Source organism: Mesocricetus auratus, unplaced genomic scaffold (genome assembly GCF_017639785.1).
Source record: "Mesocricetus auratus isolate SY011 unplaced genomic scaffold, BCM_Maur_2.0 Super-Scaffold_6730, whole genome shotgun sequence".
Lineage (NCBI taxonomy): Eukaryota > Metazoa > Chordata > Mammalia > Rodentia > Cricetidae > Mesocricetus > Mesocricetus auratus.
In genome coordinates this window covers 11,115,205-11,130,793 of record NW_024429184.1, presented here as the reverse complement: position 1 = coordinate 11,130,793, position 15,589 = coordinate 11,115,205, and the positions used below count along the sequence as shown (strand labels likewise).

The 15,589-nt window shown below is 41.5% G+C and overlaps 2 protein-coding genes across 13 annotated transcripts in view; one reads left to right on the top strand and one right to left on the bottom strand.

Moving 5' to 3' along the window:
- Window positions 1-1,985, top strand: part of Invs (inversin) — a 139,873-nt gene extending 137,888 nt beyond the window's left edge. For 10 of the 12 annotated variants that reach the window (XM_040738495.1, XM_040738494.1, XM_021232272.2 and 7 more), the window contains one exon: window positions 333-1,985. In XM_040738495.1, coding sequence (XP_040594429.1) covers window positions 333-436 — 104 coding nt within the window. In that variant the 3' untranslated portion in view covers window positions 437-1,985. The remainder of the gene's footprint in view (window positions 1-332) is intronic. The other 2 variants (XR_005874129.1, XM_021232274.2) reach the window with 2 other exon arrangements.
- Window positions 1,136-15,589, bottom strand: part of Tex10 (testis expressed 10) — a 37,738-nt gene continuing 23,284 nt past the window's right edge. Inside the window, exons 12-15 of the mRNA XM_005078719.4 lie at window positions 9,185-9,265; window positions 7,510-7,691; window positions 3,047-3,257; window positions 1,136-1,359 (exon numbers count right to left, since the gene is read on the bottom strand). Of these exons, the coding sequence (XP_005078776.1) occupies window positions 1,246-1,359; window positions 3,047-3,257; window positions 7,510-7,691; window positions 9,185-9,265 (588 nt within the window). The 3' untranslated portion in view covers window positions 1,136-1,245. The remainder of the gene's footprint in view (window positions 1,360-3,046; window positions 3,258-7,509; window positions 7,692-9,184; window positions 9,266-15,589) is intronic.

Here is a 15,589-nt window from a genome sequence, read left to right as displayed (position 1 = left end):
ACTTATTTTTTCCTGGTATATTTACACGGTATGTGGCAGAAGAATTCACAGATGTGTATAGATGACATGTGTGCCATGTGAGACATGCAGAGGATTGGCCTATTAGCATGTCCTGCCTACCCAAGATCTAGCTTCCACTCAGAGCCCCGGTCCAGTCCCTGCTTTACTGAGATACCCACATTAGTGAGGTGAGGAGGAACTGCAGTCTGCATCTAGGTCATCACCACCTTCCCTGGCTCCAGGGTTAGCCCCATCCCAAGTCCTTTTCCTTAGCACAAAGGTCGCCTCTCTTTAGTAAGATCAATGATATAAATACCCATTGCTTTTAACAGTGAACAGTTTGCAGTCTATACATCTTGACAACAGTGCAAGATCAAAGAAGTTTTCTTACAACCTCCAACCAGCCAGCCAATCAAAAAGCAAGCCGAAGCTTTGACCCTGGGAAAAGGCAGAACCAGTGTGGAGCACTGCACTCTGTCAGCTGTCTCTGACTCGTGAGAAAGCTTTACCGTCCGTACCTAAAGCCTTACTGTCAGGAATCTGAGGCAGAACTCAAGACGATGTCTGGTGTTTCCACAGGGTGAAAGGACGGGAGCAGACTCTGCTCGTGTGGCTGCCTCGCTGTGTGCGTCACCTCCGTCAGTGTGGCTGCAAGTGAGAACCAGCACACCTGCATGGAAGGCTGCTGGCTGGGTCTCTCAGTTAACGGGCGCCGGCCTCGTTTCTTCACTCTAGAGAACCTCAGTGAGATGGGAAATCCGTGCCACAGCAGCCACCTTCAACTCCCTACGTTTAGAGACGCTCAGAAGACTGAAAGTACACTGTTGATCCTTAGTTCTGTTTCCAGATGGACCCTGGAGGGCTAAAAGCTGCAGCACAGGAAGCAAGTGTTCACCTTGACGTTTAGTTTAGAAAATGATATTCCAAATTATAAAAACAGGCTTACCTAGATGTGTCCACAGAGATTCAGCTAATTCGTTAAATGAATGAAGGCACCATAGATCACTATATGTACTGTAAACACCTAGCTCTTAGGAAATTCAAAATGTGCTAGTCTAGACAATGTAATGTGAGAGCACCAAGACCTCTTGGGCCTGATTATCTCACTTCAGTACAAAGGTAGCTCATGAACAACTTCTTTCAAAGTTTAGTTTTAATGACAAACATCTATTACATCAGTCTCTCTTCAAAATAAAATGGATGTGCATGAACAATTTCAAACAGGAGGTGTACCACGATGCTTCTTCAATACAATGCATTCAATATACTAGGCCCCTGGGGGTGGCCACTGATGTACACGCTGAAGCAGTAATGTAAGTCTGTAAGCCACTGTTCCTGAACACTGCCACTCCTCAAAGTCTGCAGAAAAAAAGAAAAGGAAATTTAAATTGAGAACGGTACTACCTGAGCACATTTTTCATGGCCTATATAAAAGTATCCTCCCCGCCAGGCAGTGGTGGCGCATGCCTTTAATCCCAACACTTGGGAGGCAGAAAGATCTCAGTGAGTTTGAGGCTAGCCTGGTCTACACAGCAAGTTCCAGGACAGGCAGGATGGGGGTGCATGCACGTGCGCGCACGCACACACACACACACACACACACACACACACACACACACACACACACACACACACACCATTCCTCCAGAGAAACCAGAGAGCGTCATCTTAAAACAGAAAGCAATCAACTATTGGGCGCTGCTCCAGCTGGTGAAAATTCCTCTTTATGTCCTTATAGGTTGAATTATGAACTGGCCCCCACCAGCTCAGATGTTTGAATAATTGGTACCCACCTAGTATTGCTGTTTTGGAAGGTAAGAATTTGTACTCTGAGCCTACTTCTGGTCTATGCTCCCTACTTCCTGACCCATTGGAATGTAAACCCTTCCTAGCACACTGCCAGACGCACCCCAGCCACAGTGCTTACCCCATGGTAATAGACTATGCACTCCTAAATGTCAAATAAAGTCTTTTCTTTTAAATTAGATCTGTTATTTGGTCAGTGTGACAAGAAAAACAATATGTGCCCTTAAGTGTAATGAGTTCTTATTGCTACAGACTAACACCGATTTTTATGGCCAACCATCTCTTCTACCCTTGTCCCTTCCTTCCCCTTGGCATTAGCTTTTTTTTTTTCACTAATGTCAACAACTAATGGGTCCTACAGAGCCAACTGGGTAGATTCTCTAATCCAAGTTACTGACTTTTCTTCCCTTCTACTGTTCTGAATTATCTCACTGCCATTCTCCACTGTTTCTACAAAAAGCAAGTACCTATTAGCATGCTTACACAAACTCCATGATACTGGACTACAATTACACTCAGTGAACAACCCTAAGTCACCTATGCAGTGTCTCTCTCTTTCACTACTAAGGAGTCCTACAGAACAAACGACCCTCCCAAGACTCTTGCCAGGTGGTCTCCCACGTTCTCCTTTTCCTTCCATCACTGTCCTTTCTCTCTGGTATTGACCAAAGCCTGTGTGCCCTCCTGACCTGCCGGGCCTTCTCACTTACTCTGACACTATCACGGCTTATCCCTTCTGCCATGTGTGCTCGAGGCTGAAGCTGCCAGCTTCCTCAGACCCTTAACTAAAAGGCAGGACTTCCACAGAGCTGCCAAGATTTACAGCTCACCTACACAGTTGTTTTCCTCTCAACGGTAATGAAATTGTCCCTGACCTTTAGAAAACTTTTTTTTCTTAATGATGCCAAACATTTGGGCAGCACTTATGAGGTACACTAAACAGATTACTTATTTAACAGTCACCAAAACCTGCATTAGTCCTACCTTAACAGAAAGAAAAACAACTCCTGACTATAGACAAATTGGGAATTGCCATCAGCTACTCAAAAAAGTTATCTCTAGACCCTAAATCTCCAGCTGAACTTCTCCTGCCCCCATCTTCTTGAGGATTTTAAGACACAGTTTTAAAAGACTGGATCTGAATCAGAGACAAGGAAGGTGCTGGTGAACTCCAGAGTCAGTCAGCTGGCGCACAAGCCCACCCTATCAAGGACAAAGCCGTGGGCCCTGCGCAGCCTACCGTGATGTTCTTGATGATCTGCTGCACGAGGATGGCGTTGGTCAGCATATGCGGCCTCAAGGGAACGTGCTGCAGCAGCAGGCGGAGCAGCTGGCCCACAATGGGCAGCTCTTCAGGAGAAGCCCTGCTCACTCGCAGACTCTGCAGCATCAACCTGAGGACTCGAGGCAAGAGAGCCAGAATGGAGACACAAACGCCCCACAGCTTGTCCCTATAGAAGAGAAAGAAACCCGAGTCCGTGAGCCGAAACACAAGAGAAAGCGTCCTTTCCACATTACCCAAAACTGAAAAGGACTTTCAAGAAACAAACACGATGTTCCCAGCCCGATCTGACAGCTCAATCCCTGTAATTCTAGCTTTTCGGAGCTGAGTAGAAATGCCACTGAGTTTGAGTCCAGTCTAGGCTATATAAAGAGTTCAAGGAGAGCTGGACTACAGAGATCCTATCTCAATAAACAAAACTAATAAAGAAGCTTCATATTAAATACCACAAACCACAACTAGTAAGAATTAGGTTTCATCAGAACTAAGTAAGAAAAAGCAACTAAGAGTTAGCTGAGCCAGGCGGTGGTGGAGCACACCTTTAATCCCAGCACTCGAGAGGCAGAGGCAGATCTCTGTGGGTTGGAGACCAGCCTGGTCTATAGAGCAAGTTCCAGGACAGTCTCCACAGCCACAGAGAAACCCTGTCTTGAAAAACAAAAAAGTTGGCTGCCAGGTAAGCAGCATTTTCCTGGGCTTAAAACCAGACACCCTGGAAGTCACAGTGACCTCTCAACCACAGAGCTTGCCAGAAAACAAAACATGTATAATCATCACCTAACACTGGACACTACTCAATCACCATAGTGGAGGAGACATCTGAAGACTGCTGTACCCAGGAAAGAAAAGAAACATACATTGGGTCACAGAGGGTGAGCCATGGTCACATCTAGTCCTTAAACATTATTCTCTATACACTCATACAGCAGGAGCTAAGCAGACTCATGATAAATATGATCTGAGTGTACTAAATGACACAGTACCCATCTGGATGGTGAGTGTGGGGAGCAAGTGAAGTCCTGAGTGGATGAGTATGTATTGTTTGGGCACTGCCATATCAAGAACCACGATGCCTCAGTTCCGTGGACTGGCAAAGCCTTCCCCCGGTGTGGCTCAGCGGGATGGCAAAGCCTTCCTTGGATAGAGTGCAAATGTTGGCAGTGTATACAGAAAATATCCACTGTAGCTCCTCCCCTATTCCCTTCTCCCAAAGATGTTTATGGCCTGCAGACTGCTCCCTACAATTTTACCTAAACCCGTCTCTTTATTCATCTGTATGCAAACCCCTGCTACCCTGTTCACTGTATACAAACATGCTGAGCTTCCAGGGTGGTGTGGCTTCTCCATCTGAGAACTGGCCTACAGATCCCCGCTTTTCTCTACATGTGCCCTGGTCAGGTCAATCCCTGGAGCTGTGCAGCAAAAGGCTCCAACCTTCTTAGCTCTCTGACTATGAGCAAACCCTCACTTGCAGGACTGAATGCGAGCTACACAACAAATCCGTTTTAAATAAACAAAGTCAAGGTCTTAAGTAGCCCACGTCCTGACAGCAGATGTGGACAGCCATGTACAAGAACAATGTCAGGTGAGAAAGAAAAGAGGAAGCTGTGTTGGTTCCTGATAGACTTAATACCTGACCCTGGGGTCATGTGACAATGTGGCTGCACTCTGAGAAAGGTATTGTTAGATGATCTCATCGTGTGAACTCCACAGTACACAGCTTCCTAATATATCAAGAGATGGACTAAGCACAAGAAATTAACTATTAGATATTACACATAATTATACACGTTATATTTTGACATTCTATCTGGTTTTAATGTTTATGTGTCACTATGCCCTAAAACTCACTAAGCCATGCTGGCCTCAAACTTGCCCCCGCCTAACAGTGCTGAGATGATATTACACCCCACGCCTGGCTTATGCTGTACCTCTGCAAAACTAGCAGCACAGTAGGTCTGTCTGCACCAGCACCAACATACTACAATGACTACAAGCCACTACGTGACGCTCATCTCTCAGTTCCGTTACCCTCTTCTGTTTAACAGTCCTCACGAGCTGAAGCATCTCTAGCACATGGCTACTCACTTCATAATGCTAGTTTAAGTGAGCTTCAAGTAACTTTTAAATAGTGTCGGAACAAATGCTTCAAACCCTAGGTGTGGGAGGCAAGAATCTCAACCGGACTCCATATATAAGATGGGAAACAATGACAAGGAAAATGTGAAACTATCCTACAAGGAAGTCTCCATAAGATCTGAAAGATACACACTAAGAAAATTAGACAATGAAAGACACAGGATTTGCTCAGTCCTATAAAAGACAATTTCCAGAGTCCCTCTTACTCCTCATGTAAGAAAAATTTTCTGCCCCAGAATGAACAACAATTGATGAACTGACAGGAACTTTTCAGTAACATCAGCAACCACAAGCAAGAATGTCAAAACAGGAGAAAAACAAACAAGCAAAACCTGGCCAAGTAAATGCTCAATGAGAAGGTTAACTCAAAAGAATCAGACTGGAAGAGACACCTATGCTATGGTAAAACAAATCCTGAGTTACAACACAACAGGTCTTTGTCTTTAAGAGAAAACAAAGACACTTCTACCTACAAACCGAGTGATTAGGTCAGCAGCAGATCTTCATTAGGAACAAGTACCAAGTAAACAAAGAACAGCATCTTCAGGGCTCAGTGGCACATTGTGATGAGAACCTGGTCAAGCCTGACTTTTCAGCTAACATCTATGATATCAAAGATCTCCGTGAGTCTGAGACAAGCTCAGTCTATACAGCCAGTTCCAGGCCAGCCAGGGCACAAAGACAGGCTGCTAAAACAAATAAAGAGGTGCTTTTAAAAGGAAACACGTATTACACACTTCGGCCAGTCTAGTCACATAAAGCCAAAGATGTTCCTTTTTTAAAAGCTCCAAAAGTCTTATATTTCAAGTGACAGAAAATAACAAATAGCAGTATTAACGTCTTAAGTGGAGATGTTATAAAACCTTAGCTAACATCAGAAATGTCAAATAAATACAAATAGTGCAATGGACAAGCTCTGGCATGTTCATAGGACAGAATATTATGGATCAAAGTAACTGCACAGCAGGCCAGCCCCAGACCACAGCCTGTATTTGTAAGCCATGTTCTACTAGGACAGCTACATTCATTTATTTGTATTTTCTATGCTGCTTTCACACTATACAGAAGTGTTGAATTGGTCCTGAAAACTTGAATTGTTTACTGTCTAATCCATTAAGGAACTTTGCTGACTCTTGCCTTAGTACAGAGAAATGTGAGTAAAATAGAACTAAATGAATCAACACAAAGGAATCACAAATACTGATGCCAAAAAAAAAAAACCAAAAATAAGAACAGGATCATCCTTACCAAGTTCACAAACATAAAGAACAGAATTAATACTGTTGACAAATGCATACAGAACCATCTACTTAAAAAGCCAGAATACCAACCAACACTACAGTGACTGAGGTAACAGAACTCCAGTGTGTGTTGTGTGCCGATGGTGTGGGTCTGTACATATATCCAGGAATTTATTACATAGATGGCTCAGTTCTTAATTACTGTTTTAAGCCATGAAATTTATATAGCCGGCATACATACTACATTTTTAGGACATTTAAAAAGCTCAAACTAAAATTAAAAAAAAAAAAAAAGGAAAAAAGGCTCAGAGCAAGACGGTGTGTGCCTGTAATGCTAGCACTTGTTCAAGATTCTGAGACTGAGGTCAGCAAGACATCTCCCAAAACAATTGATAAATCGGTAGACCAACAGAGCAAGCCAACAACAGCCATAACAAACAAAGATGTTCAAAGAAAGACCAGGAAGTACACTTTTCTATCTGCTCACCTGTCAGTTTCTTCCCCTAAGTCAACAGGTGTACACTAAAATTAAAACATTTTCCAAACTACCTTTAAGTTCTAGCTTAAATTATCACATAGGAGTAAAAATACTAAATAAACCACTAGCATTTTACAATACTTCTTAAATACAAGAATTTATAATTCTACTCTGGCTACCTCTAAGGAAGCCTTTAAAAAGACACCTTTGTACTAACAGTTCACTGTCTTTAGTTTTGGGGTGTTTTTTTTTTTTTTTGGTTTTTTGTTTTGTTTTGTTTTTTGCTTTCATAGACCTATAATAATGTTCATAAAAGACAGCTATTGGGAAACTTTGTAATACCATCTGACTTTTCAAATTTGAAGCTTAATGAAAACTTAAAAGAACCTTAGAATTCTTGCTACAACACTAAAAAGATTCATGAAAGAACACAGAAAAAGCTGCCAAAGCTTATACAAGCCTGCGGGAATGAATTTATATTAGCTCTAAAATCTAATTCTCTTTCACTCTCAGTTAAGGAGAAGAGAAACAGGGAAGATGAAAGTTGAAAAAATAAACTTTACCTCTTTTTCAGATGTTCTGCTTCCCCTTTCTCTAGAGTAAGCAGAAAATAAAGAAGGCTGTAGCAACAAGAAGCCAGGAATGGCAGGAGAGATTCACTAACTACACACGTATGATCCAGGAGCTTACACATGACTCCAAATATACAGCCAGCTGTGCTGTCAGGAATTACAGTCAACCCAACCTGAGTGGAGAAAAGAGCAATTAATGACGTCTTCACAAAAGCCCCTTCCCCCAAATGAAGCAAATCCTGTTAACTGTGTGTGTGTGTGTGTGTGTGTGTGTGTGTGTGTCAGTGGTACTTCAGATTAGTATTCAAATAACTCAGCTACTTAAGCACTTTGAGCCTCAATTTTCCTGAGAATTTAATTCCCAAATAAAATGGCTTTGCATGAAGAAATAACTTTCGTGTGTATGGTGCAGAGAGGGGAGACCAGGGCTCAGTGACTTAAACACACAAGCAGGCGCTCTACCATAGAGCCACAGCCTGAGAAGCACTGCTGATACCATGCACTATCTCCCTTTCCTGGAGGAAGCCTCTACAAATTTCCAACATTGCAATTCCTATCACTGGTCAGAAATAAGATTATTTAAAGGAATACTTTATATATTTCATCCAAAGAAAATGTCAATGCTGACAATCACAGTTATTTTTTAAGACTATTCAAACTAGAAGACTTCAGTGGTTCCCACCTTCTACTCTAGGAAATTAATGCAGAGTCCTTTTCATATTCAGTCTTCTTCTGACCTTACTTAGCCATTTAGACACAAATAGGGAGACTGTGTCTATAGGAATTAGTTAAGCGGTATTATATTAAAATTCAACTGCTTATGGAAAGAAACCTGGAGGCCAGATAAGGTTCATTATGGTATGCCCATTCATCTAGACTACAGGGGCACACTCTCAGTAAGGCTGAATGCATGCTGTTAGCTGTACAAACAGAGATTAGGAAACTCCCTCCTCCAAAGGGCAATCTGAAAATAGAAACCAAGACTATCTGGGTGTTTACCCTTTCACACAACAGATGTGGGCACAGGAAAGCAAACCTCCGAAATTGCTGACAGAGAAGAAAACAAAAGGAGGCATCTTGGACATTAGGAAGTCTGACAGCAAGGAAAGAATTCTCTTTTAATTCAAGACACTTCATTCTGAAGGAGGAAGAAGGCTCTGAACATACGATTAGCCAAAGAAGTGAATCCTCAAAACAATACATTCTAAGCTGCCTTCCTTGTAAGTAAAACATATTCTAAAAATCCCAAAGTCAGAATGCAGTGGTCGCAGGAAGTTAAAAGCCCCAATGAAGGCATACCAATGTGAAGTTAATGCCAATGACTAAAATACAAGCCAGTCTCAAAGCTGAGCCCACTGCTTCCAAAGACAAAGCCTTGAGATATCCCTACTTTGAACAAACCATCTGTCTACCAGATCCCGACACACTCCGGGCAGTAAGTCAGAGTGACTGGGAGTTTAATTTTAAGGTCTCTCATTTCACCAATATAGACAACAAGGGCTTAGGAAAAGAATGCACCCCACCCTCCACTCACTCTGCAATACCGTCCCAGTCACATACGTAAGTAGTAACATCCAGCAAAAGTTCTTACACACTGTGCTGTGAGAGGCCAGGAAAACCGTGTTTGACAAAAAAACAAAAACCCCACAAAACTAAGGATATTTACCAAATGCTTACTGATGGCACTTTGCATGATATCAAAGCTCTGGCTTCGGGCAGGAATCACCAATAAACTGTGACAAACTGCCTGTCAGACAAGGAGAAAAATGGTAACTGCATTATGGTATCTAAAACAAAAGGCATTATGGCATTAAAACAAAAAGGTTTTGTTTGTTTTTTCAAGACAAGGTTTCTCTGCAGTTTTGGAGCCTGTCCTGGAACTCGCTCTGTAGACCAGGCTGGCTCAAACTCAGAGATCCACCTGCCTCTGCCTCCTGAGTACTGGCACTAAAGATGTGCCACCACCCAGCTAGACACAACTTTTTTTTTTTTTTTTTTTTTTTGGTTTTTTGAGACAGAGTTTCTCTGTATTGTTTTGGAGGCTGCTCTGTAGACCAGGCTGGCCTCGAACTCACAAAGATCCACCTGCCTCTGCCTCCCGAGTGCTGGGATTAAAGGCGTGCGCCACAAATGCCTGGCTTAGACACAACTTTTTTAACCAACTTTACGTATTAACAGCAAACAGGTAACAAAAGCTTGACTTTGAAGAAGTAAATGTCAAGATCAAACAATGTGTCCTCAACACACAGGCTCACTTTCCAAGCATTACATCTACTAAGTACAGAAATGTCCATACCTTTCAAATAGATGAAGACTGTATTTAGATGACTTGCTACAACAGAAAGGCCCAAGGGACACCACCAAGGGATTGACAAAAGCCTTCTGGTCACTTGGTAGAAAATGCATACCAATAAGATTGAATATCCTTTCTCCAAAATGCTTGAGGCAGTGTTTTTCACATTAGGGATTAATTTTCCATGTCTCAGGCTGTCATAAACTTTACCAGTTAAGCATCCATACTCCCAAAGTCTGAAATCTTCAGTCCTCCAGACCCCCAAACTTATTGGGATTTACTGACACATTTCTGAGCATTTTGGCTTTCAACTGTGAATTAGAGATAGTGACGGCGCTTTTGTTTTATTACTTTAATTTTAAATAGCTTGCTTCACATGTCAATCCCAGTTCCCTCCTCCCGCACCTCCCCATCATTCCCCCCCAGCCTCCTACCCTATCCCCACTTCTTTCCACATAGGGGATATCTAGAGTCTGTCATTTCACTCAGGGCTGGATCCAGACACTCCCCTAAGAGTCCAGGCTGAGAGAACATCCCTCTTTATGTTATGGACAAAAGTCCATTTGTATGCCAGGGATAAACACTGATCTGCCCAGGGCCCCATAATAACGGCGCTTCTTAAACCTAACAGTGGCCTGCCATTCCACAAAGGTAAAAGGAGGAGAAACGTAATGGAAAATTGAATCCCTAACATTTAGAATTTGAAGACATGGGGGCCAAGATTAAAACTATGAAGTATAGCCAAAAACTGTATCTAGTTATTGTAAAGGTTAAATATTACCATAAATGGCAAAGTTAATAAAACAGACTTTGTTTTAAGAATTTTCTGATTGTTTTCCACATGTATGTTTCACAGGAAGCAGTCATGCTGTTCCACAAAAGGAAGTTGATTTTCAAATACCTGGAGTTGACAGTAAAATTTTAGGTTCATTTAGTCCCAGGCTCATCTGAGAGAATAAGAAAAAGCAATTTGGTATATCAACTTTCTTATTCAAACCCAGGGGCCTTTTTGTTCTAAAAGGGTCAACAGAATTACAGTAAACAATGTTCTAACCCAGCAGCTCCAGCTTCCATTTAGTACTAAGCAACAGCAAAGGCAACAAGACAAAGAACAGAGTCTCAACACCCAGAGAAACTCTGAGATCCTAACTGTAGAACTGAGCTCTACAGAAAATGGTACGTCACTCCTTAAGAATGAAAGGGAGGCCGGGCAGTGGTGGTGCACGCCTTTAACCCCAGCACTCGGGAGGCAGAGGCAGGCAGATCTCTGTGAGTTCGAGGCTGGGCTGGTCCGACAGCCTCCATAACAATACAGAGAAACCCTGTCTCGTAAAAACCAAAAAAAAAAAAGAATGAAAGGGAATATAGTAGCTCTGACAGGAGACCCAGTTCTCATCTGTACAAACTGAAACCTGAAAGGAGTTTAAGAGAGACAAAGAAACCCTTGTGGAATAGGGGGAGGCAAGCAAACAAGAAATAGAAAAAACCATTAAATGGGGAACCAAATCAGAGGTTCCGATTTCCTTCCTCAAAAGATGCTGGAAGAGTCATCTAACTAGCACTCAACCAAAGGGTGAACAAGTTACCAAGCCCAGCGGGGGAAGTGTGTATCTGTTTGCCGTCAGACACAAGCTGTCCTTCCCATTTACCACCATGTGGCACTGTCGCTGCCAACAGCAGAGTAACAAGGAACAACAGACTGGCAAGCCGATGTAGAAGATGGAACAATAGAGAAAATGGGCGTTTTCATATATTAGAAAATGTACAAAAACTGATAAATGAAGGACAAAAAGTCTTGGTTTGCTGAAGACACTCTATGGACTGGGTGCATGGTTACTGACGCACAGGACAGCTTCCTTATAGAGCAGTGACAAAACAGGACTTTGAGAAGGCTAAGGAACTAGCTTTCCAAGCTTTCCGGAGTTGCCGCTGGACACTAAGCGCCATGTGCACACACAGGCCAGGCAGAAAGGAAGCAGGAGCTGCAGAAGCAACAATGGCCAGAGCACAGATATGACTCAGTTCTCACCAGCTAGAATGCAGAGTTTTCACAAAACGGCCAGAGCACAGATATGACTCAGTTCTCACCAGCTAGAATGCAGGGTTTTCACAAAATGGCCAGAGCACAGATATGACTCAGTTCTCACCAGCTAGAATGCAGGGTTTTCACAAAATAGCCAGGCAACTCAAAAGACAGAAATGAACGGGGGGGGGGGCCTTAATTAGCCCCCTAAAACAAAAGCTGGTTTTGTTTCCGTTTAGAGCCAGATAGTGACTTGTAGGTCACATATAGACTCTATTACATACCCTTTTGTTTAAAGACTCTTAAAAGGGACAGGCTTGATGGTACATGCTTTCTATCCCAGAAGCAGAGGCAGACAGATTTCCAAGTTAGATGCCAGCCTGGTCTACAGAAAGAAGAACAAAGAACAGTTAGGACTACATAGAGAAACCTGGTAAGGGTGAGAGGGGCTATTAAAAAATGTAAACTCAAAGCCTTGAGTCAAGAACAGTACAAAAAACTAAGCCAACTAGGATGAAATTAGAAGCTGTAAGTTACTGGTGTCATCTTAATGATGGCTAAACCCTGTAAGGGATCTATACCAACTGCGGCAGAAAGATGACCCTCTTCAAAAAGCCAAGCAACTTGGAAGGAAGATTTACCTACCATTCAACAACAGAACATGCCCAGTGTTCAGTATCTATTCAAAAACATGTCAAGAAGCAACATAGGATACAACACATAGTCAGGACATAAACAATCCACAGAGAGGGGCCAGAATTAAAAAGAATTTCCAAATAATTTACAAATATGTTCACAAAGTAAAAGAAAAGTGAAAATAGACTACAGCTAAAACAATTCAACATAAAAATATTAGGTCAAATTTTAAAATGCATTATTAGGATACAGAAGCAGATGATACTATGAAAAAGATTAATGAATCACAAGACACAAATAATTTATGAGATGGGGGAAAATGAGTGATCACCAGGAAGTCTGAGAAGTCTAATCCCAAATGCAGAAGGGACTAAAACTTTTGAAATGATAATGGCTGCCAGGTTTTCCTCAACAAAATAATCTCTAAGTCTACAAACAATCATCAAACATAAGCCAAAAAAACAAACAAACAAACAAACAAACATTACCAAAGCATAAATCACTACCAAAAAAAGTGATTTCTTTTTAAAGGAGCTCGGCGGTTAAGAGCACTGACTGTTCTTCCAGAGATCCTGAGTTCAATTCCCAGCAACCACATGGTGGCTCACAACCACCTTGAATGAGATCTGGTGCCTTCTGCTGGCACACAGGCAGAAGACTGTATACATAATAAATGAAATAATTTTTTTTAAAAAGGAGAAAGAAAAGGGGGGTCTGGAGACATGGTTCAGGGGTTAAGAGCATTTGCTGTTCTTCCAGAGGACCCAGGTTCAATTCCCAGTACCTACACAGCAGCTCACAGCCATCTCTAACTCCAGTTCTAGGGGATCCAATGCCCTCTTCTGGGCTCCAAGGGTACCAGACATGCAGTGCTGTACACAGACATACATGTAAGCAAAATACCATACACATACAAAGTAATTTTTAAAAAGATTATTTGAAATGTAGAAAAGGAGAGCAGCAGACATACAACATCCAGAAAAAGAAGGCATATAATTACCTTTTTAGCCAGTATGCCAAAGGAAAGATAAAGATGCTAAAAATACAATAAATAATAAATCAGGCAAGGATTTTACTACAATATAATGTTAGAGTGGAGAGGCCAGAGAGATGGCTCAGTGGTTAAGAGAATTGGTCACACTTGAGAACTAGTGTTAAATTCTCAGCACCTACATAGTGACTCACAAGTGTTGGTGACTCCATCTTTTGGCCTCCACAGACACCATATCCAAGTGGTATATGGAATACACACAAGCAAAGCTCCCACATTCATAAAGTAGGTAAAAACAAAATACTGTATGGCAATAAAAGATGAACTATTCAACACAAGCAAATTACCAATAACACGTAAAAGTAAGCAATAGGTAGGAGATAGATATACTTGGTTATGTAAAACTATAAAAACAGCCAGGTGGTGGAAGCAAACAGATCTGTGAGTTCAAGGCCAGCCTAGTCTACAGAGCGAGTTCCAGAACAGCCAGGACTGTTACACAGAGAAACCCTATCAAGAAAAACCAAAATCCTGTCACAAAAAAACAAGAAAGAAAACAAGATACATGGTAAAATCTAGGATATTATGCTACTATAAAAGGAAAAAATACTTAACTATATAAAAAACCCTGGAATTGTTACACTTCTTTTTTTTAATGATTTATTTATTTTTATTCATGTACATTGGTTTTCCTGTATGAGGGTGTTGGATCCCTTGGAACTGAGATTACAGTTGTGAGCTGCCACGTGGGTGCTGGGAATTGAACCCAGGTCCTCTGGAAGAGCAGCCAGTGCTCAACCACTGAGTCATCTCCCAGCCCCTTGTTACACTTCTTGTATGTGTTGTGTCACCACTGTCAGGGTTTATCCATGAAAAATTCTTTGACGGCTGGGTCCAGTGTGCCTAACCAGCTGAAGATCCTGGGTTGCAACCAATCTTAGCAACTCAAGAACAACAAAAAAACCTTTTGCAATTATTCATCATCTTAAAACAACATTAATGTTAAAACAGTTTACTAGATTTTGGAAAAAGGAACCCTCCACTGAGAATGCCATTTCTGTTCAGACTTCTCTTCCTTTTGGGATCTTTCCCTGTTAATTGCTGCTACAAAGCACCACTTTTAGGAGTCAGGAACACTGGTCACAAAGATACTAAGTGAAAAATGCAAGGTCCAGACCAATGTACAGTATTATTTTTATAAAAGGAGAAAACCAAAAGACGCACATGCAGGAGGGGATGGATATGCCAGTTGGGAGGAGTGAAGACTCTCCCCCATGCACCGTCTGTCCTTCTGTAAGTTTTATTCTGTAAATACTATTCCCGAAGCCTACGATTCAGCGAAAACCTCATCTCCACTGGCAGATAACACTAACCCAAAGCAACTAAGGAATCCTAATCTACTACTAACTTACTCATATGAACTAGAAAAATAAAGATTGTATACTTAAGACACCAAAAGTATATGTACTTTAAATACATTCACATGAAGATGGAGTTAAAATACAATCAAGTTTATTGAAAAGGAAATTGCGGGTCTTTGTTTAAAAACCTTAAAAACTAAAATTATAACTCTAATTTTCCACAATTTATGCCTTAACAAAGACAGTAACCTTAAAACTTAGTCCATGGCTGTGCCAAATGGTCCTCTCAAAAATAGGTGACCACACTTTCATGAAAGCTGTACTGTGGCTTTACAAACATGTTTTAATATACATCACATGCACACTCTCAGAAACTAAAGATGTGCGTGAAATATCAGTTAATTCAAATCTTCCTGAAAACAAAGCCAAAAAGTTTGAATTGTCTAACTCACCAAACTAGACACTGCCAAGCCTATGCCTGGAATCCTAGCCCACTAATCTCCATAAATAAAATATTTTCCAAAATGTCAAATGATAACCTAAATATATCAGAATCATCCTTAAAATGACAATTACCACTAAAAGTTGTTAGTAACCCAGTTCTTAACTTTTAAGCCTTAGAAACCACAAACCAAGAGAGGTTTCTTAGCTCTTGTCATCTCTTATGAAGTAAATCTCAGCTGTTATATAGATTAGATTAGGCCTTTAGTCCCAGCACGCAGAAGGTGGAGAGGCAGGCAGAACTCTGTGAGTTTGAGACCAGCCTG